This window comes from Vipera berus (assembly GCF_964194415.1).
Source record: "Vipera berus genome assembly, chromosome: 17".
In the NCBI taxonomy this organism is placed as follows: Eukaryota; Metazoa; Chordata; class Lepidosauria; order Squamata; family Viperidae; genus Vipera; species Vipera berus.
Window position 1 is genome coordinate 5,485,552 of NC_138220.1, and position 20,716 is coordinate 5,506,267.

The 20,716-nt window shown below is 46.6% G+C and overlaps 1 protein-coding gene and 1 long non-coding RNA gene across 2 annotated transcripts in view; one reads left to right on the top strand and one right to left on the bottom strand.

The window, feature by feature from the left end:
• Positions 1-8,778, bottom strand: part of LOC308675721 (protein-arginine deiminase type-2-like) — a 26,728-nt gene extending 17,950 nt beyond the window's left edge. The window contains exons 1-6 of the mRNA XM_081341239.1: positions 8,597-8,778; positions 5,450-5,633; positions 3,981-4,053; positions 3,641-3,702; positions 1,212-1,329; positions 395-520 (exon numbers count right to left, since the gene is read on the bottom strand). Of these exons, the coding sequence (XP_081197365.1) occupies positions 395-520; positions 1,212-1,329; positions 3,641-3,702; positions 3,981-4,053; positions 5,450-5,633; positions 8,597-8,688 (655 nt within the window). The 5' untranslated portion in view covers positions 8,689-8,778. The remainder of the gene's footprint in view (positions 1-394; positions 521-1,211; positions 1,330-3,640; positions 3,703-3,980; positions 4,054-5,449; positions 5,634-8,596) is intronic.
• A 10,819-nt stretch (positions 8,779-19,597) lies between these two features.
• Positions 19,598-20,623, top strand: LOC308675691. The gene is made up of 3 exons (XR_014028200.1): positions 19,598-19,612; positions 19,926-19,998; positions 20,562-20,623. It is a non-coding gene; the product is annotated as an uncharacterized lncRNA (long non-coding RNA).
• Positions 20,624-20,716: the final 93 nt, after the last annotated feature.

Below are 20,716 nucleotides of genomic sequence, written 5' to 3' on the forward strand. Positions count from 1 at the left end.
AAAACAGGGACCACTACGGTGGGAAGGTAACAGCGTTCCGTGCGCCTTTGGCATCTAGTCATGCCAGCCACATGACCATGGAGACGTCCTCGGACAAGCGCTGGCTCTTCGGCTTTGAAAGGGAGATGAGCACCAGCCCCTAGAGTTGGAAATGACTAGCACGCATGTGCGGGGGAACCTTTACCTTTTACCTTACAATCCAGAGGCAGGGGCTGGAATGGAAGGATGACAAGGGCTCCGTCGGGGCTGGTAAGATAAAAATGAGGTCTCCGTGGTTGTGAAAACGAGGGAATCCTAACCCAGGTTTTGAGTGATCCTGATTTAAGAGTGTGCTTAAGGATGACAAAAGCCAGGATGGGTTGCCTTTCAAGGGGAGAGCAGAAAAGGCACTTACTCTGCAGGTAAAAAACGCCAACCTTGTCGGTATCAGAGAGTGGAATGTGGAGAACCATCTCGTAGCCCACTGGAAGCCGGTCTGGGCCTTGCGTTCTCAAGATCATCCGGGACATGTCCTCCAGATCTGGGGGTTCAAAGCCCAAGGCAGAAGAGCGAGGTTAAGAGGGTCTTTGAGGGAAGAGACCCCGGAGAGGAGAGAAAGCTCGCGGAAGGTGCAATTAAACTTTTATTAGATCTCAGCACGCTTTCCTCTAACTCGCGGCACCTCTATTGTGCAATCTTTGGATGTATTATTGCAGCTTCCTTGCAAGAATTAAGCTTTCTGCTTTAAGAGGCAAAAGAATTTCCCTGCCGGTTTCTTTCTAACAGGCAACAGCGAGGCGGTTTTAATGCCCGACTTACTTTTTTTTAAACGAATGTGCGTGACTTTATTTAGAAACGCAACACGATCCCGTCAGCGTTAAGTCTCTGCCTTAAAAGTTGACCTTTTTCGTCCTACTGAAATTACAGGTGGTACACCCTAAAACCAGCGGTGGGATTCGGCTGGGTTTGCACCGCTTCGGCAGAAACGGTAACTGATTTTTTTTCGTTGCCCGGGCCCAGAACGGACTTCCAGAAGCAGCATCCACGCAGAGAACCGGCGGTCCACCTCTTTGAATCCCACCATGGCCTAAAACCCATTTATACTTCTCCTTGTTACCCCATGACTGGAAAACCACCTGGGCGCGGGGGGCTGATCTGCAAAATGGATTTCTCTCAGCTTTTCAATTTCCAGAACGGCCCCAGAGAGATCAACCATTTTTTATTTTTTTTACCTTCCTTGCAAAATATTTTCTCATCCTGACAGTCCTCAGCTCTGCCGAATGGGTTTTCTTTGTCGCAGTTGACCAGTAGGATGGCACCCTGACCGTCAGGACCCCAGGTCCAGGTAGCCTGGAAGGGAAGAATTTCACCTGTAGCAGGTAGATTTGGGCAAGAGGTTTATCTGTGATGTGGGGGGAGAGGCAAGAAACATTCTAGAAAGATCCCTCTGTGTTCCATTCGTGGTAAATTTTTAAATTATCGTAATTGGGTTTTTAAATCAGAGTTATGGGGTTTTTAGATTTTCAATCAAGGATAATTTAATCTATTTTAACGGTTATTAACTTTTGTATTGTATGTTGTTTTAATTGCCTTGTGAACCGCCCTGGGTCCTACGGGAGAAGGGCGGTATATAAGTTCAATAAATAATAATAAATATCAAAAGAATTAACGTTGTCATTGGGAAGTCTTGTTTCCAACACTTGGTGTGCTCCAGAACCACAGGAAAGGGTTAATAATAATGATAATAATAACAACAACAACAACAAAACAACAACAACAACAGCAATAGCAATAGTAGTAGTAATAATAATAAAACAATAACAGCAATAGTAGTAGTAATAACAAAACAACAAAATAGCAATAGCAGTAGCAATAATAACAACAATAACAACAACAACAACAACAACAACAATAATAATAATAATAATAATAATAATAATAATAATAATAATAATAATAATAATAATAATAATAATATATTATGTCAAGAATGAGAAGGTGAAGATCTTGCGGGATTTCCGAATACAGACAGATCGCCATTTGGAACGCAACACGCCAGATATCGCAGTGGTAGAGAACCGAAGCGTACAGCTGATTGATATCGCCGTACCAGGAGATGCCAGAGTCGAAAGAAAAAGAACTGGGGGAAAAATCACGCAATACCACGACCTGGCCATCGAAACTGCGCGGTTATGGATGAAACGCACAACAGTGGCATGCACTGTCATCGGGGCACTGGGAACGATCTCCAAAAACTTTGCAAAACGCGTCAAGAACCTGCAGCTTCCTGCAATAACTCCAGCAAAGCTACAAAAAAACCTTTGCAAAACGCATCAAGAAACTGCAGCTTCCTGCAATAACTCCAGCAAAGCTACAAAAAACACAAAAACGGCGCTACTCGGAACATCTTACATTTTAAGGAGATACCTGGTTGATGCAGCTAGGATGCTGGCAGCAACCCGGGTCAACCATTAGCACCAGTCAATTTGAGTGTTCAGTTGACTGAGTTTCATGTCTAATAAATAAAAGCTTGGTATAGTAGTAATAATAATAATAATATAAAGTTGGAAGGGACCTTGGAGGTCATCTAGTCCAACCCCCTGCTCAGGCAGGAAACCCTATACCAATTCAAACCGAGGGCTGTCCAGTCTCTTCTTAAAAACTCCCAGCGTTGGAGCATCCACAGCTTCTGGAGGCAGGTGGTTCCACTGGTTAATTGTTTTCACTGTCGGGGAAGTTTCTCCTTAGTTCCAGGTTGCTTCTCTCCTTGATTCGTTTCCACCTGTTGCTTCTTGTCCTGCCTTTGGGCACTTTGGATTAGTTTGCCCCCACCCACCCCACCCCCGGCTTTGTGGCAACCCCTGAGATATTGGAAGACTGCTATCGTGTCACCTGATTTGGGGGAAGAGGACAGTAACCCAACCGGGAAATCACTGTCTCAGCAGGGGACCCTGGAGCAGCCCTGGGGAAGGAGTGCCAATTACGCAGAGGGGGGCCAAACGCAGCGGGCACCATCGCCAAGAAGGGGGTGGGGGCTCCACTGGTCCAAATGCCTTGCAGGCTGGGAAGGATGACCCCAGCTGAACTTTTTCCCCTTACCTTCCTGCTTCTGGAGAAAGACCTTTTTCGGAAGCTGGGGAGGGGGGTGGTGGTCTCTGGACTACCCTATCCTCAGTCCCACCCATTCCACAAGGCTTCCTCCCCCCCCACTCCCAGGAGCTAAAACGAGAGAAGGCTGCTTTGAACCTCGGGGGGGGGGGACGGAGAGGGAGCAGGTAAATTACAGAGCTTAAGAGAAAAAATTTGGAGGGCTGGCTAAAATTTTGCCTCTTAATTAAAAAAAAAAAAACATAGGGGACACCTCTTCCTCGTTCTCCCTGCCCCCCACCCCCCAAAAAGGGAAACTAAACGCCAACAAAGCAGCAGGAATAGAATTATCAATTTAAACTCGGTTAACCATGCAACTATTTTTTTGGGGGGGAAAGTCCTTGCTGGACTCCATTTGGTAGACATATTAACAGTTTTAACGTCTTGTGAGATACGAGGATACAGGCGTGTCCCCCCTGCCCCCCTTTTAAGGGCCAGGTAAGGCAAACGTCCCTCCTAAAGGACTATTGCAGAGACATTTCTGACCGAGGAAGGTTTGCAATCTGGACGCTACCTTTTGGGGGTTGTTCTTCTCCACCACGCCATCGCGATCCGCGTCAACGTCCAGAGAGATTCCTGGAAAGCAGAAAGATTTGGCCGTTTCAAGGATTCAAAGAGAGGGAGAACGAACTAGCGCCAAACGGCCAGAAAGAAACTTTTTTTTTTTTTTTTGGAAATCCAGGGAGGAATCCAGAAATATTTGACTAATGGGAGATAATTTAAGAGCGGAGAGCCGCCCGTTGATCTGTAAGGAAAGGAATGCCCTTCTGCTCGGCTTCAGATATTCTGGGACTTTTTAATTAAAGCTGTAACAATACTCTGCGAGGGGAAACAGAATTCCCAAAGACACTCACCAATGCCAGTCAGAAAAACGCCAGCTTGATTTATAGGTTGCTCTCCATTCTCCCCATAATATCCAACGCTTACCTAGATAGGAAGAGTAGGTTAAAACGTTAACAGAGAAAGAAACTCACGTCCTTGCTTCATGCAGGTGGGCCACCGCAATCTCACAACTATCGTAAAATAATCGGATTAATAAGAAAAGTTCACTGCAGATGGGGACTGTAGCCAAGAAATTAAAAGACGCTTGCTCCTGGGGAGGAAAGCCATGGCAAATCTAGACAGCACACTAAAAAGCAGAGACGTCACCCTGCCAACAAAAGTGCGTATAGTCAAGGCTGTGGTCTTCCCAGTTGCAATGTATGGCAGTGAAAGTTGGGCCATAAGAAAGGCCGAGCGCTAAAGAATGGAGGCCTTTGAACTCTGGTGCTGGAGAAGACTCCTGCGAGTCCCTTGGACTGCAAGGTGATCAAACCGGTCAGTCCTAGAGGAGATCAACCCTGGCTGCTCTTTAGAAGGCCAGATCCTGAAGCTGAAACTCAAATCCTTTGGCCACCTAATGAGAAGGAAGGACTCACTGGAGAAGAGCCTAATGCTGGGAAAGATTGAGGGAAAGAGAAGAAGGGGACGACGGAGAATGAGGTGGCTGGATGGAGTCACTGAAGCAGTAGGCGTGAGCCTAAATGGACTCCAGAAGTTGGTAGAGAAGGCCTGGAGGAATGTTGTCCATAGGGTCGCGATGGGTCGGACATGACTTCGCAGCTAACAACAACAATAAGAAAAGTGGTCATAAACTTTTTAAAAAAATGATCTTAAAACCACATGTGGTTTCGTTGTCCAGTCCTTGCAAACTGCTGGTGAGGGGATTCCAGCGAGACGGACCAATCAGAGTCCTTTTAATACAAGGGGGTCAAACTCGCCACGTCACGTGACGGGTTGCGGTGTATCGTGACTTTCTCCCCCCGTTTCCGGAACTGGGCGCGGGCGCGGTTTCGGCATGACACATCCGGCCTGCGGGGCCAGCAGTTTGACACCCCTGTTGTAATACGTGTAGTCCTTGACTTACGAGCACAACGGGGCCCAGAATTTCTGTTGCTAAGGGAAACGTGTGCGAAGTAAATTTTGCCCCATTTTACGACCTTTCTTCCCACAGTTCTTAAGTGAGTCGCTGCGGTTGCTAAGTTGGTCACACAGCTGTTAAGTGAAATCTGGCTTCCCTTTTGCCTTTGCTCGTCAGAAGAAGGGAACACTGCGACCGTCATAAACAGGAGTCGGTTGCCCAGCGTCTGAATTTTGACCACAGGGGGATGTGGCAACAGTCGTTAAGTGTGAAAAGCAGCCTTAGGTCATTATTTTCAGTGCCGTCGTAACTTTGAGCAGTCGCTAAACGAACTGTTGTAAGTTGAGAACTAGCTGAACCTCCATCGTAACCCAGTTTAAAATCATAACCCGAGATGCAAAACGGTTGGGAAAGGAATCTTACTTTGCTCTCATTGGTCTCCACGCTGGGCTGGGTCATCTGGATCTGCAGGAAGGTGTCGGGGTGCAGCGGCCATTGCTTAGCTCCGTTGGCGGGGGCGAAATCCGCCTGATCCTGGCTTACGACTTCAACACTGACGTCTTGTGAATGTTTCACGCTGAAATTCACCGCTTCGGGCGGAGCTGCCCTGGAGCCGGAGAAGAAGAAGAAGAAGAAAAAAAAGACTTGCCAGCAGGAAAAAATATATATTGTGGTACCCGCACAAGGTAACACTGCCCAGGTGTTGCCATGCCAACCTCACTGCCTCAAGGGACGCTAAGTGGGAATACACAGTCTCCACAGCAGATCCGGGATGACAATTGGCGCTTCTCCGTTTTCTCCTTTAGACACACCTCCTCACAACTGCGTTAAAGAAACTCTCCTGTCAGACCTGACCCAGTCGGGACCCTTAGGAAAGAAAGACCCCCCACTCCCGTTTAGTTGAAGGGATAGCTTTTTTTTACTAGGGATTGTTGGCTGCAGTAAAGGCAAGTTAGAATTAAGTTCCGGCACAAAAGGTTACACACTTTCCCCCTTAAGATTCTTAAAGTTAAGACTATTTGCAACAGAGAGATACGACGGAGCAAATATGGGACTAAAAAGTATTATTTTGCATTTGAATAATTATTGATATGATATATATATATGTTTGGAGTTTATCTATATGAGTTAAAGTGCGATAGTTTAAATAGTTTAGGATTGTTTGCATAAGTTAGATTATGATTGTTTGTATTTTTATACCCTGTACTCAGCTCTGGGAAGTTGGGGGGGGGGAGGGGAAAGGGAGGGAGGGGTTGGGGAGGGTTGGGGAGTGGGAAGAGGGTGGGAGGGGAGGGGGTTGGGAGGGGTTTTGTTTTGCTAAAGATAAAATGTATTGTAAAACTTTTCAATAAAAAAAAGATTCTTAAAGTTGTGCAGATACTCAATAAAACCAGAGAGAGGGGGGAAAAACTAATATGTCAGCTATCAAACGGATCGATGTGAATGTTCGGATTTAGCCTGGATAGAGCAGCAAGTGTCAAGAGCTGCTTGCAGACCTCAGCACCCCGGGCCCGCTCCTCGGAAGATCTTAAATCTCGGCTTGGCAGGCGGTCACGATTAGCACCCTAGTTAAGCCTAGAGTTTGGTGCGAAAGGGCTTAATTCTAGATAAGAGAAATACAATGAAAGGGACCGAGAAGGATGAAGATAGGAAGCTGGGGGTGGGTGGGTGGGTGGGTGGGGAACAATGTTACTATTCTGCACGGAGAACACTAAATCACCCTCTGACTTAACTCATCTTTGCAAGCTTTGTTTGAAACAAACAACAACAACAAAAAGGCACACAATAGGAGCAAGACCGTGGCACCCAAAATGTCTTGGCAGGCAGCCTCTTGGGCTAAATGAACAAAGGACAATCCACCCTAAATAAGCATTTTCAGGCATAGCTGACAGCTCTGGCAGCTCCCCTAAGCGGCTGGAGGTTTAGGCTCGGAACATTTTCAAAGGAAGGTCAAGCAAGAGACAGGCGTCTGGGCACGTGCAGACGGCCAGTTGGGCCTCGCCAAGAAGCCACCTTTACGTTAGAAAGAAAAAGAGAAGAAAAGGGTATTATGGAGAAAGGTATATATAACCAGGGACGCGGTGGCTCAGTGGGTTAGGACGCCGAGCTTGTCAATCAGAAGGTCGGCAGTTTGGCGGGTGCAATCCCGAGTGCCGCGTAGCAGAGTGGAGTGCCTGTTACTCGTCCCAGCTTCTGCCAACCTAGCAGTTCGAAAGCACGTAAAAATGCAAGTAGAAAAATAGGGACCGCTCCGGTGGGAAGGGAACAGCGTTCCGTGCGCCTTTGGCGTCTGGTCGTGCCGGCCACATGACCACGGAGACGTCCTCGGCTCTTTGGCTTTGAAATGGAGATGAGCGCCGGCCCCTAGAGTCGGAAACGACTAGCACGCGTGTGCGCGGGGGGGGGGAACCTTTACCTTTTTAAGAACATCGGAGCAGAAGTTGCGTCTCCTTTTCCGACGGGGTGTTGATGGCAAGAAAAACTGAGAAGGTTTTGCTCTCTTTTGACAACGAGCAGCCCAGGTTGGGGATCAGCAGCTCCTCCGTGGAGCTAAAAGCGGCCTTCTTGATTTCTCCCCCTTTTTTTATAAGCAGCCCCTCCCTTCACCTGTGCACCAAGCAAGGTCTTCTCGGAGGAGAAAGATTGACTTTCCCCCTCTTCTCCAGATGAAGGCTCTGCAAGGGGACCTCACAGCACAACGAGCCTTCGGTTCCCGGAATGACATTTATCCCCCAAACGAGGGCCGCCCCTTGAGCAGCTTGACTCACCCTGGTCTCCTCAGATCTCGGGAGGGGGGTGGGGGTGGGGGTGGCTGCAGGGAAGCTGCCTAGTGCCCGTTTTTTTGGCCATGCCAGGCGAGCTAACGAATGGCACTTAAGGTTTCGGAGCTGAATGCAGGAGCCACAAGGAGGAAGACTCCGTGAAAGGGGAGGGTCCAGATCTAGAACCCCATGGGAGAAATCAATTTGGGAGGGGTAGGCAGGGCACCCCTGAAACATGTGCCTGGAGAAGAGGGTACTTCAAAGGAACTACTCCAAATACTTTCCTTAAGGAGCCGGTGTGTGTGTGTGTGTGTGTGTGTGTGTCTGTTTGTGTCAGCCTCGGGACAGCTATATTATTTATTTATTTATTTATTAGTTGAATTTATATACCGCCCTATTCCCGAAGGACTCAGGGCGGTTCACAGGGCAATTAAAACAGTACAAAAAAAGAATAAAATGGAATTAAATTAGTGCAGGCCCACAATTGCTAATAACAATAAAATTTAAAATTTTAAAATTCATTTAATATAATGTAATTAAATACTTTAAAATGTATGCTTGGGGGGGGTTGGTTTTTGCAATCTTGAAGGACTGCAGACTGGGGAGGGGAGGGAAAGAGGATGAAGTTTACAGGGGGGGGAGGGAAAAAAAACCCCTTTTTCTGAAGGATGCACAGGTAACACCAAAGCAGGAAGAGGGGCGCGTAGCGCTGGGAGGGAAGAGGGGCGAGGGGAGGGAGGGAGGGGGCTGAACTGTGTGTGGGGGGGAAGGGGGCCCTTCTGCAAAGCTGGATCTGCCTCTTGCTCACCCGAAGACGTCCACGGACAGCCGGGTGCCCAGCAGGTAGACCGCCTCCAGGCGTTGGCCGAACTGCAGCCGAAGTGTCCGATCGCGCAGCATCGCCCCAGGCGCACGGCTCCTTCCTTCCCTCGACCTGCTCTGGTCCTGGCACAACAGCTGTGTGCCTCCCACCGGCTGCTCCAAGGCAGGTCCCTGCTGGCCCCGCCTTGTGTGTGTGTGTGTGTGTCAGCTGAGGACACAGGGGGGGCGACCCCCAGCTCTGGAGGCAGAGGCGAGTGGCAGTGCCTCTGAGCAGCTGCAGAAGGCTTTGCCTTGTCCCCTAACCCCGACCCTGGCCATTGCAAAGATGCTGTCGATCCTGGAAGGGGGGGTGGGGAATCCTTAAAGGGGTGTGTGTGTGTGTGGGGGGGGAAAACTGCAATCATTCTTTTCTAAGCCTTTTCTATTCTTGCAAATTCAGCATCCTGAGCTGCCGGGAACATCCTATAACGGGGGCGGGGGCGGGCTTCCTAAAAATAAAAAAAAACTTTTTGGTTGCATGGGAACTACAACTTTCATCATTCCCGACCTCTGATTTTGGACCCCTTGGAGCGGCTGCCAGAGGCAAGCGGCACCCCGACTGTTGCAGCGTACACGAATCCCCTTGCGCCCCCTCCCTTAATTCCCATTTTTGTCTCTTTCTTCCACCACCACCACCGCTGTGCCCCCCCCAGCTGTCAGTCTGTTGTTGCCTTGGGGAGGGGTCTTTATCTCCCCCTTCACTGCTAGGAAATGGGAAGGAACATCTCCTCCATTTGCAGAAGCAGTCTACCTGACCCCTTGCGACCAGCTTTCGGTAACCTGGATTCATCTTAGCTACATTATTTAACAAATGCATATATATATATATATATATATATATATATATATATATATATATATATATATATATATATATATATATATATATATATATATATATATATATATATATATATATATATATATATATATATATATATATATATATATATATATATATATATATATATATATATATATATATATATATATATATATATATATATATATATATATATATATATATATATATATATACATGTGTGTGTGTAAATTTTAAATTGCTAACAAAGAATTAAGGGAGACTGATATGCATTTCAAACTTATTAGTTTTCATCAGTCAGCCATACCCTTCTGAGATTCAAACCTGGGCTGATTGCACATTAGGCAATTGTTTTCACCTCTAAGATATATATATATATGACAAACGCTTGTTAACTCTTAGATTACCTTGCTAGGCCCCAAACATGGGACAAATCTTTATCTCCTGTGTCAGCCTATCCTGAAGGCCATCGACAGGCATTAGTCACACCGGTGACAGCTCATATTTGTGTAAATTTTCAAATTGCTAAGCTTTTGTTTATTTAAAGGGGGAAAGGGAGGTTTTGGGGCGGGGCGGGGGGGACACCACTAATAGACAAGAAGAGGAAGAAGGTCAGTCACTAAACCAATACCTTCACACACACACACACCCCAATCGCACAAGCCTTCTGGCACCTCTCCAAGATTAAAAATAGGGTCCGACGAGTGGATAACTCCATACCTTAATTAAGACATAAAATGCCACGGAGGAGTGTTGAAAAGGGGGTGGTGGGTGGTGGTGGTCATACGGGGCAAAAGGCCGAGAAGAAGAAACAGTAAAAACTCTATGGTTCTTCCTGGGACCCCTGCCCAATTTTGCCCCTCCCCCGCCATCCACGTTCATTTATTTATTCTTCCAATTTGTACAGCCAAAGTGAGTCTGGTGGGTGCACAAGGATCAAATGAAAAGCCTAAGGAACAAACCAGCAATGCGCGCTGAATTATGCCCAGCCGGCAGCTGCTTGGAATCGAAAGGGCTAATCCTGGCAACCAGGCTTTAAGGATTTAAGATCCTATGCTGGGCTAATTCCTGAAGTGTTTTTGTGGGCTCCGAGCCCAAAACTGGGTGACAAACAGCTAAGCCACACGACAGAGGAAGCCTTCTTGACAAGATCCACCTATTCTGCTAAGCCCAAATGAATTTGACCGGCCTTGGCTTGCCGCAGAATGCAGAAACCAACAAACCACGAATGCTGGTTTGCGATGCCGGGACATGGTTCCTTGGGAAAGATGTCAGGTTTTGCAAAGGCTCGGAACCAAATCCCGGTTTTCAATTTGGACCCACTAAGTCTCTTGGGCAGTGTGTGTATACGCGTTAAATTAAATGTGATCGAAATTAACGGCGCTATGATTAAGGCTCTGGTTCACAAATGCTGCCCCCTACTGGCCTTAGATTAAACAATTGCCTTTTAAAACAATTTCCTTTGAGGAATTTCAGGTTGAAAACTAGTCTTATTCGTTTACTTATTTTACTTCTGTTTACCTTGCCCTTGAGGACTAGCAGCAGTTTATTTCCTTTTATGGCCAGAGATGCTTAGAATTTCCAGACACCCACCGTTTCTCACAGTATTAGCCTGGCAAAATCGATTAATCCGAATTGAGAGCGTCACAAATCCCAGGGATAAGAGATTTCGCAAGCTGTGTATTCTCGGAAACAGATGGCTTTTAAAAATAGTTAAGCTGGGTTTAAATGCTTTCCGGGGGAACCTTAAAATAAATAAAAAGTTTGGGGCACCCTCAGCCAATTCCTTTGACATTCTGTTTGCTATACTTTTGATCCTTCTTCCCATGTTGAGAGCAAAATTCGAAAATCAAAGCTTCTCTTTATTCTTCCTTAATATTCAAATTGTACGGATTTATTCTGAGCTAGTACTGGCCAGATCCTATTATCTTCGTTTGGGGCTTATAGTAAATGGTTAAGCGTTAGCTTAACGACCGCGGCAAATGTATGTTGTAAAATGGAGTCTTGTCATCTGAGTGACTTGACTTACAACCGTCCCGACGTACGACGGAATTCAGGGCTTTGTTACCATCGTTAAGTTGAGGTTGACTTTTTTTTTTCATTTTACTTTTTTTAACTTATTGATTGGGAAATATAAAAGCATGAGAGGCTTTGTATGGAAAAAACAGAATGAAACCCACCAATGTAAATATAGTTAAGTGTTAAAAAGATTGTCACTTGTAAAAATATTTAGAATTTGGGGGGAGAAATAAGTTGAAATAAACATGGTGACAGGATTCATGATAAGGCAACTAAAAAGACACACAGGATTACTGAAACTATATATTTAACTGTTGTCAAGCAAATAAAATTGTCTTAATCTAAGGTTGTGCAAAGAAAGATACGTCGGGGAAAGGGGAAATCAAATGAAATTAACATATGGAATATAGATTATAGAAATTAATTGTTTAGGACTGTTTTACAAATGTTACCCAGACAACATTCTGTTTTATAATGATTTATGTTATGTTAAAAAATTCTAATAAAATATTTACAAAAAAAAAGTTGAGGTTGACTTGCATACGATGGTGGAGCAGTGGGCTAATGCCTCCCTAAGTAACACCAGCTGCCTGCAATTAGTGCAGGTTCGAGTCCCACCAGGCTCAAGGTTGACTCAGCCTTCCATCCTTCCCAGGTAGGTAAAATGAGGACCCAGATTGTTGGGGGCAATAAGCTGACTTTGTAATAATGCCGCTCGGGGGGCCCCCTGAAAGCCCTAATAAGCAGGCATATACATAGAATGAAGGCTATTGCTAAGCACGTTGATTTGTGCTTTAGATTGTAAGCCGCCCTGAGTCTTCGGAGAAGGGCGGGATATAAATGGGATTAAAATAAATAAATAAAATAAATAAATAATTCAAAAGCCGCATGAGGGCTTGTTCGCTCAAAATGTTTAATTCATGTTTCTGAATTTGCACGCTCAGTTAAGCCACAGCAAAGCTAACCAAGGTTGGTGGCTTACCTGAACGGCGGTGCTAGAGGGCTCACGGACGCAATTACACCTAGGACGTGAACTCAGCTGTAAAAGTTGACCTGGGTTGTTTTTTTCTCTCTCTCCTAAGGCTCAGAATGAGCGGAAGAAATAGAGAATCTCTAAATTTGCCAAGGTACCTGCCTGCTTTGGCCTCTTCCTGCCACTAGAGGCAGCAGCGTGTCTCGCCAGGTGGCTGCCGGCTGCCCCTGTTGGATGCCCGAATCCGTTGCCCCTCGTGAGGGATTCTGGAGACAGGTGTCCAAACTGGGAAAACTCATGAACAAATTGAGTCATTTAACACATTAATCACGGTGTGCTTAGAGCGCCTTTCTTTCAGCGCCGGGGATGATCTGGAACTCCGTCCCGCCCTCCTTGTCACCCGAAATCCAACCTTTGGATGGACATTCTTTGAGGGAGACAACGCAGCAGCCCCAGAAAAACAGGAACTCACCAAACCCGTTTCGGAGGAAGAGATGTCCGCAGCCCTCCCGCCCTCCTCCTCACCGTCGTCGCCTCCTCTGCGTGACAAATTGGAAGGATGATTTTTACAAAGAGAGGTGCTGGCACCTGGCTGGCTGCTGGGCACCAAGTCTGACGTTTTTAACACCCAGAACCGGGCGGTGCCCATCACTTCGGCACCTGTGTCTCCAAGGGCCACCTCCAGCCCAGGAGAAGTCAAGACATTTCCCCGCAAACAAGCATTCTTCCCAGCCTCTTCACTTCCCCTTGCTCTGCCCCTCCCCTGGGTCCCGTCAGAAGAGGCAAATCTCTCGGGGCCAAAACTGACCCAGAAGCATCTTTGCACTCTTTTTCAAAGCGCCGAAGGGCGGGCAGGTATTTGAATCCAGCAACCCCGGGAATTTAATCCAGCGGGCAGAGAGAAAAGTCTCCCCCAGGGGCTGGATCGTGCCTTAGTTGAGACTGTGGAACTCTCTGCCACAAGGCGTCTCTCATTAGGAAAGGAGTTTGGGGGAGGTGAGCAGAGAGCGAGGCTGCCTCTGGTTGTGTGGCCATCAGCACGCCAGCGACACACCGGAGCCAGGCCAGAGAAGAGGGTTGTCACAGAGACATCTGTAAGAATTATAATTATAACCACTTAACTCCCGGCGTTGTGGCTGCTCCATCGCTTGAGGCCCACGAGAAAAGGCTGCACAGGCATTTGTCTGGGATGGTGTAAGGTCTCCTTCTTTGGGGAGGGGGGTTGGACTAGAAGACCTCCAAGGTCCCCTCCAGCCTTAGGATTCTGTGAAGCGAAAACAAGACCAAACATGAGTCTTCCATCTTATCCAAACAAACTTGGGAGTTTGCACATCCTCACATTACATTAACCAGGTAAAGCAATAGCAATAGCACTTAGACTTATATACCGCTTCGCTGTGCTTTACAGCCCCCCGTAAGCTGTTTACAGAGTCAGCATATTTGCCCCCAACAATCTGGGTCCTCATTTTACCGACCTCGGAAGGATGGAAGGTTGAATCAACTTTACAGTCCCCTCTAAGTGGTTTACAGAGTCAGCCACGTTGCCCCCCCAACAATCTGGGTCTTCATTTTACCGACCTCAGAACAATGGAAGGCCGAGTCAACCTTGACCCAGTCAGGATCGAACTGCTGGCAGTGGGCAGAATCAGCCTGCGGTAAACGGTCTCTTCCTTGCCCACAATTAGCTGGCGAAGCCCTGAAAAGAAAAGAAAAAAAAATAATCTTTTTGTGTGGAAAAACAGTCGCAAGTCACCTTTTTCAGTGCCAGGGTAGCTTCAAACGGTCAGTAAATGAAATGGTGTAAGTAAGACGAGGCCTGTCAGTGTTTCTCTGTACAGATCAATCATCTCCCTTCCCTTCGGTGCAACTTAAAATTGCCAGCGTCTCCAGAGCTGTCAGGTGTAGGCAGGCAAACCTTGATGGCGTTTGTTCTGGATCGCAGAACATCAGGAGAGGCAAGCAACAGAAGGCGCCAAGACAAGGGTCATCAGCACAGGATCCGACCATGGAGTCCCTCATCCACGCTCTCCTTCACCCACCACGCCACATTACGTGGGACACTGTGCTGCAGAATTAAAATGGATCAAGGGTGAAGTCTAGCAGCTTTGCAGCCGCCCGTGGATTATCCATTTATCGATCGATCACCTTTGTTTTTCCTGATTTTTTTTTCTTTAAAGCCGATTTTCTCTAAGACAGTTTACAGAGCAAGGGACCCCCTTTCTCAAATTGTAATAATTCTTCCCTCAAATCGTAATAAGTCTTCCCTTAAAGACTAACTCATTTATTACGGGAGAAAAGATTCACGGGCGAAAATGGGATTTTATCATAAGCGGACGGAGTGGGAACCAAAAATATTTTTAGCTTCCTGGTGGAGCACTATGCTTTCCTCTGCAGTAATTTTTTTTAAAAAATATATAAAAAGGTAAAGGTAAAAGTTCCCCCGCACATGCGTGCTAGTCGTTTCCAACTCTAGGGGCCGGTGCTCATCTCCGTTTCAAAGCCGAAGAGCCAGCGCTTGTCCGAGGACGTCTCCGTGGTCATGTGGCCAGCATGACTAGACGCCAAAGGCACACAGAACGCTGTTACCTTCCCACCGGAGTGGTCCCTATTTTTCTACTTGCATTTTTACGTGCTTTCGAACTGCTAGGTTGGCAGAAGCTGGGACGAGTAACGGGCGCACACTCTGCTACGCGGCACTCGGGAATTCGACCCGCCAAACTGCCGACCTTCTGATCGACAAGCTCAGCGTCCTAACCCACTGAGCCACCGCGTCCACAAAACTTTGCCACAAAACTTAGGAAGATGGTGCATGCGCCTGATCCACTTAAAATATCGTTCGGGTTTTCCTATGTGCATGTTTATAATTTCTTTCTTGTTTTTTTGTTAAGGGTTCCTGCAGGACGCCAGCAAAGCAGAACTCTTGAAAAAAAAAAGAGTGGGACAGCTCTGCACAGCGGTTGAGTTGTTCACCTCTGGAAAGAATGAAAAACAATAGTGATGAAAGAGGAAAGGAAATTATTTATTTGTACAGTCTTCAAGGGAATGAAGCATTCCTGGCTGAGCTATTCCTCCTTGCCATCCAAACACAAAACTGGATGGACTTCTGAGTAACCTGCCCCAAAACACACCGGAATAACTAAATTATAGCATTTTCAGACCTGCCCTTTATGCTTGAAGTAGGACCTCCCTGATGATCAAATGCTGCCTGGTCCTCAGTCTTGATGGAGACTTAGGTTGAATTTTATCCCATCCTTGTTCCTCCTCCTCGTTCTTCCCCCAGCACAGTCTATAAAAGCTGGTGAAGAAGTCAAGAAGAAACTTGATGTCCCATTAGGACATCAGACACGGAGAACCAAGCTAGCCATGTTGGCTTGACCGCAAAATAAGTCTTGGCTTCTTCAGATCTTGGTCCTGAAGCTCCGGTTTGGTGAAACCATGACGAACAAGCAGAGAGTGGTTCACGTGTCCACCAAGCAGCCCAGCTACACGGTTTGTGTCTTGGGGACAGAGATTTCCTTAGACATCAAGAGGTAAGTCCCGCGATTCTTCAAGAGTTGTGGAGTTGTGTGCAGAAGAAGACCTCACGGGTGTGTATGTGTGTGTGTGTTTGGTGGGGGCTGGCCTTCCCGTCTCAGCTTGGGCGATGCCTTTGCAAGTTTCTCTTTCGCCGTCCACCTCAACACCTCTTGTGGCTGACCACCCAAGGTTGCTCAGAAGGCCAGAGATAATATGTATGATAATATGTATGAATGCCAATTAAAGTTTCCTTTAATTAGCGTCGGATAAATAGCATTCTCAACGGAGTTTAGAACTCAAGACGGAGAACAACGCACTGCCAGAAATGGAATGGAATGCAAAGCCTCTCGAGAATCAATCGGGGGGGGGGGGGGGAAATAAAGTAACTATTGTCTCTTTGTTAGCCACCTGACATTCCCCAGCAGCTACTAATAATAAAACATAAAGCTAATTCAAATGCGCTGTAATTTTTTTTTAAAGCTATCTAAAAAAAACCCACCAGAATGGAAAGAAGAAAAAAGGCCGGTGCTTTTTTTATAAAAGAAAAAGGTGCCGGAACTCACACATGTCATACAACCTACAAGGTTCCATCCAAAAAAGGTGCCGGAACTCCGTTCTGAGCGTTCGATGACAAAAAAAGCCCTGCGAAAGGCTATCTTTTGTCAAATTCAGTTCTGCTGAATTTGATTATCACTTGTTTTTCCGTATCCCGAGCTTGTTGTTGTTGTTAGCTGCGAAGTCGTGTCCGACCCATCGCGACCCTATGGACAATGTTCCTCCAGGCCTTCCTGTCCTCTACCATCTTCTGGAGTCCCTTTAAGCTCACGCCTCCTGCTTCAGTGACTCCATCCAGCCACCTCATTCTCTGTCGTCCCCTTCTATTGCCCTCAATCTTTCCCAGCATTAGGCTCTTCTCCAGTGAGTCCTTCCTTCTCATTAGGTGGCCAAAGTATTTGAGTTTTAGCTTCAGGATCTGGCCTTCTAAAGAGCAGTCAGGGTTGATCTCCTCTAGGACTGACCGGTTTGATCGCCTTGCAGTCCAAGGGACTCGCAGGAGTCTTCTCCAGCACCATAGTTCAAAGGCCTCAATTCTTTGGCGCTCAATCCCGAGCTTGCAAGGAGGCAAACTGGCTTCTATCTGAAGTTTCCTTCAAGCTCAGCTAATAACTCCGGAGGAGCTGATGAATATTATCTATTTGGTTTTTCTTGATAAAGAGGACCAAAATGCTTTTTTCTCTCCCCCCCCCCACTTCCAGAAAGGCAAAGAAGAGACACTGCATGCTTAAAACTCTTTATCTTTTCCGTAGGGTCTTAATTCTGAATCCCAACGGCGAGATCTGGGCTTCAGATCAAATTATATTATGATGACATCCAAGAAAGACTCAAAAGAGAGGGCTTACAATTAAGAAGCCGGTAAAATAACTCAGTGTGTCTTCTTCCACAGAGGAAAATCAAACTTTTCCTTGGATCTTCAAGGTAGCAGAATCACGGAAACGTATTAGTTGTGCAAAAACCTGAAATGCGGACGTGCGTGGTGACCACACCCTGGGGAGCAAGGCGCTATTTCTGTCCCCTGTCACACCCAGATGCAAATTTTTTGCAGACACAAAATGTGCAGAGAACCAAATTGTGCAAAGAGGGGAAAAAAAAGTCAATAGGAAGCAAAATGTGGTCTTACGACACCGAGCAATTTATTTTGAGGTCAGAAAGATAAAATGTCACCATGGGCGCACTGGCTCAAGGGAGAAGGCATTGCTTAAAATGTGGGTGTAATTGCTTATTTTTGGACCCAGTGCATTTCCTTCTAAGAATACAGTATGCAATTGTTGTCAAACCACACAGGTACGACAGAAAAACATGTCCATGCATTATTTTGAAAAAGGATAAAAAAAAACCAACGACGCTTGAGTAATCCCAGGTCACCTTTGTGAGTAACTTGGAATGTGTGCAGGCTGCAAACAAAGGAAAATCACAGGACTCAGCGGTATAAAATCCCGGGATATGGAATGAGTTTCAATTGATGTCCCAATTTTTGCACCCGCATCTTTTTGCACTGCAGAAAAAATCCGCCGGGGCGAATCCATGGTTCAAACTGACACTATCCAAGATTCTCGGTTAGCTGTGTGGCTGCGCACAAAACCTCTCTTCCTCTCCCAACACCAAGGCTGCCCATCAATTCTTTTTATTATAAAGTCAGTTAAACGGAACACACACACACACACCTTTTCGATTTTATGATTTCTCGCCATTTTTTCCTCCCTCCTTTTGCGTTCACAGGGTGCGAAAAATTTGCAGGTGGTTTTTAAATTTTGCCCGGTGGGATCGACTTTTAAGGAGCATTTTTAACCCATGCCTTGCGTTGACGACGGAGGAGGAGAAAAAATTGGGGCCTTTCCCCCCTCCCTCCCCATATAAATGGAAAGCAGCATTGGTATAAATTCACGTGGCGGAGCTGTCAGTCCGTGGCTGTTACTACAACAGGTTATAAATCCTGCGGAAGGCAACTGCAAGGAGAGACACCGGTAGAAGGAGTTACGAGAAGATTGATAGCCTTTGTTCTCTTCCCCTTTTGAGTGTAATTGAGTGTACCGACAGAATAATATATCTCTTAACAAGTCGCTGCAAGACATTAAAGAGAGAGGACAAAAGAAGCAGAAGGAGGCCAGCTACGGCGCCCGTGTATAAACCCTGTTTCATAAAACTTATCCTTTCACAACCTTTCCCACCCTTTCTTTTTCGTCCTACGTAATTTTTCCTCTTCTCTTCCCTCCACTTACTGACAGCTGAGCCCCCAACTTCTGTTGTTAAGCGAAACCTTTGTTAAATGAGTTTGGGACCATTTTGCCACGGTTGCTCACCCGGTTGTTAAGTGGATCTGCAAAAGGAGATGGTGTGATCCCAGGATGCCCTACCGTCCTCAGGGCTTTTTTTTTGTCATAGAACGCTCAGAACGGAGTTCCGGCACCTTTTTTGGATGGAACCTTGTAGGGTAGGCAAGGCGGGTTGTATGACATGTGTGAGTTCCGGCACCTTTTTCTTTTACAAAAAAAAAGCACTGACCGTCATAAATAGGAACCGGTGGCCAAGCCTCTCTGAATGTTGATCCCATGACGATGTTCTCCCTTTTTTTTCTTTTTCTTTGCACATGCTCCAGATTCAATAGGAAAAAAACAAAACAAAAACTCAAGAAGAAGCCATAGACTTTGGGCTTAAATTCACCCAGAAAGTAGGGATCTCCTTCTGTTTGTTGTTGTTTTTTTGCAACTTTTCTTCCTGGCCACAAAATTCAGAAACTGAAGAGACGCCAAACGCCAGAATTGGCCCTTGATGGAAAGAGTCCCCGTCTCCAGATCAACCGTACCGTTCTTGAAAAAACAAGTAGAGTAATTTCACACACACACACACACACACACACACACACACAGACCTGTGTTGTTTCATTTGACCCTAGTTCCATGCCCAGGAGGGCCACGTCTTTTGAAGCCCGTGGAACAGCCGGCCTCCAGGTCTACGTGACCTACGACCCCAAACACCTTCTCAAGCCTGAAGGTTCAAAGAGGTGGCCTCTTAATGGAGACATCGAGGTCATCGTGTCTCCGAAGGCTCTTAGCAGCGCCGTCAATGACAACAAGGTGAGTGCGACGACGTTGTCATGCTCAATGAGATGGTGCGGACCAAGGGTCTTTTGGCTAGGCTGGTGGGGAGAATCTTCAGAAGAGAGGATCAGATATCTCAGAGGGCCCCTGGACCAGGTCCTACTCCTAACTAAGCCCTTCTTGAGGTGTAAAGCTTGAGTTAGGAGCTTCTCGGAGTTCACTTCTCCATCCAGTCATCTGTGGGTTGTCCTGTTGCATGACAAAATAGGGCCATGTCTCAACAGGAGGACAACCGACGTATTGGGTCTGACCACTCAGCAGTGACTTTGGCCATTCGTTCCCTTTGTAGGTCAGAGTGTCCTATTACGATCAAACAGGGCGTACACCGATTGCCGATGCCTGGGTGTACATCACGTGTGTAGGTAAGCATCACCTTGACCCGCAACCTGCATCTTCTGTGCTCTTTAAGACCCAAGGAGCAGGAGTGGGGTGGAGTGGCACCTTTCAAAATTTCTCCATCCTGAAGGGACATGGTGGATTCCATCTTTGCTTTAGGCTAGTCGTTCAAGGTTTCTCAGCAGTTCTGTGCCAGGGGTAGAGATGGAAGGGGCCCTGGAGGTCTTCTAGTCCAGCCCCCTGCTCAAGCAGGAGAATCTATACCATTTCAGACAGGTGACTGTCTAGTCTCTTCTTAAAAGCCTCCAGTGATGGAGCGCCTACGATTTCTGGTGGCAAGCCGTTCCACTGGTTAATTGTCCTCACTGTTAGGAAGTTTCTCCTTAGTTCCAGGTTGCTTCTCTCCTAGATTAGGAAGAAATGGTGAGCGAGGTTGGGAGTTATAGTTTGGGTCACACCAGGTCACACAAAGGATAATCTTGTTTTCAAGCTCTTTTAGAACAGCAGACTGCTTGTTTTTGAGGCCCTGGGCTTGAGAAGTGAAAACACAACCACAGGAGATAATGTTTTAACTCTGTCCCTCTCTTAGCCCTCTCCCTGGACGCTGATACAAGCCGAACGGGGACCGTGCAAAGTTACACCACCAATAAGGTAAGGTTGAATTTTGACGCAAGGATCCATTTCTGGACAGGTTCCCCATTGGCTGCGAAGCCTGAAGGACAGTTGTTGAGAGCTATGAAATTG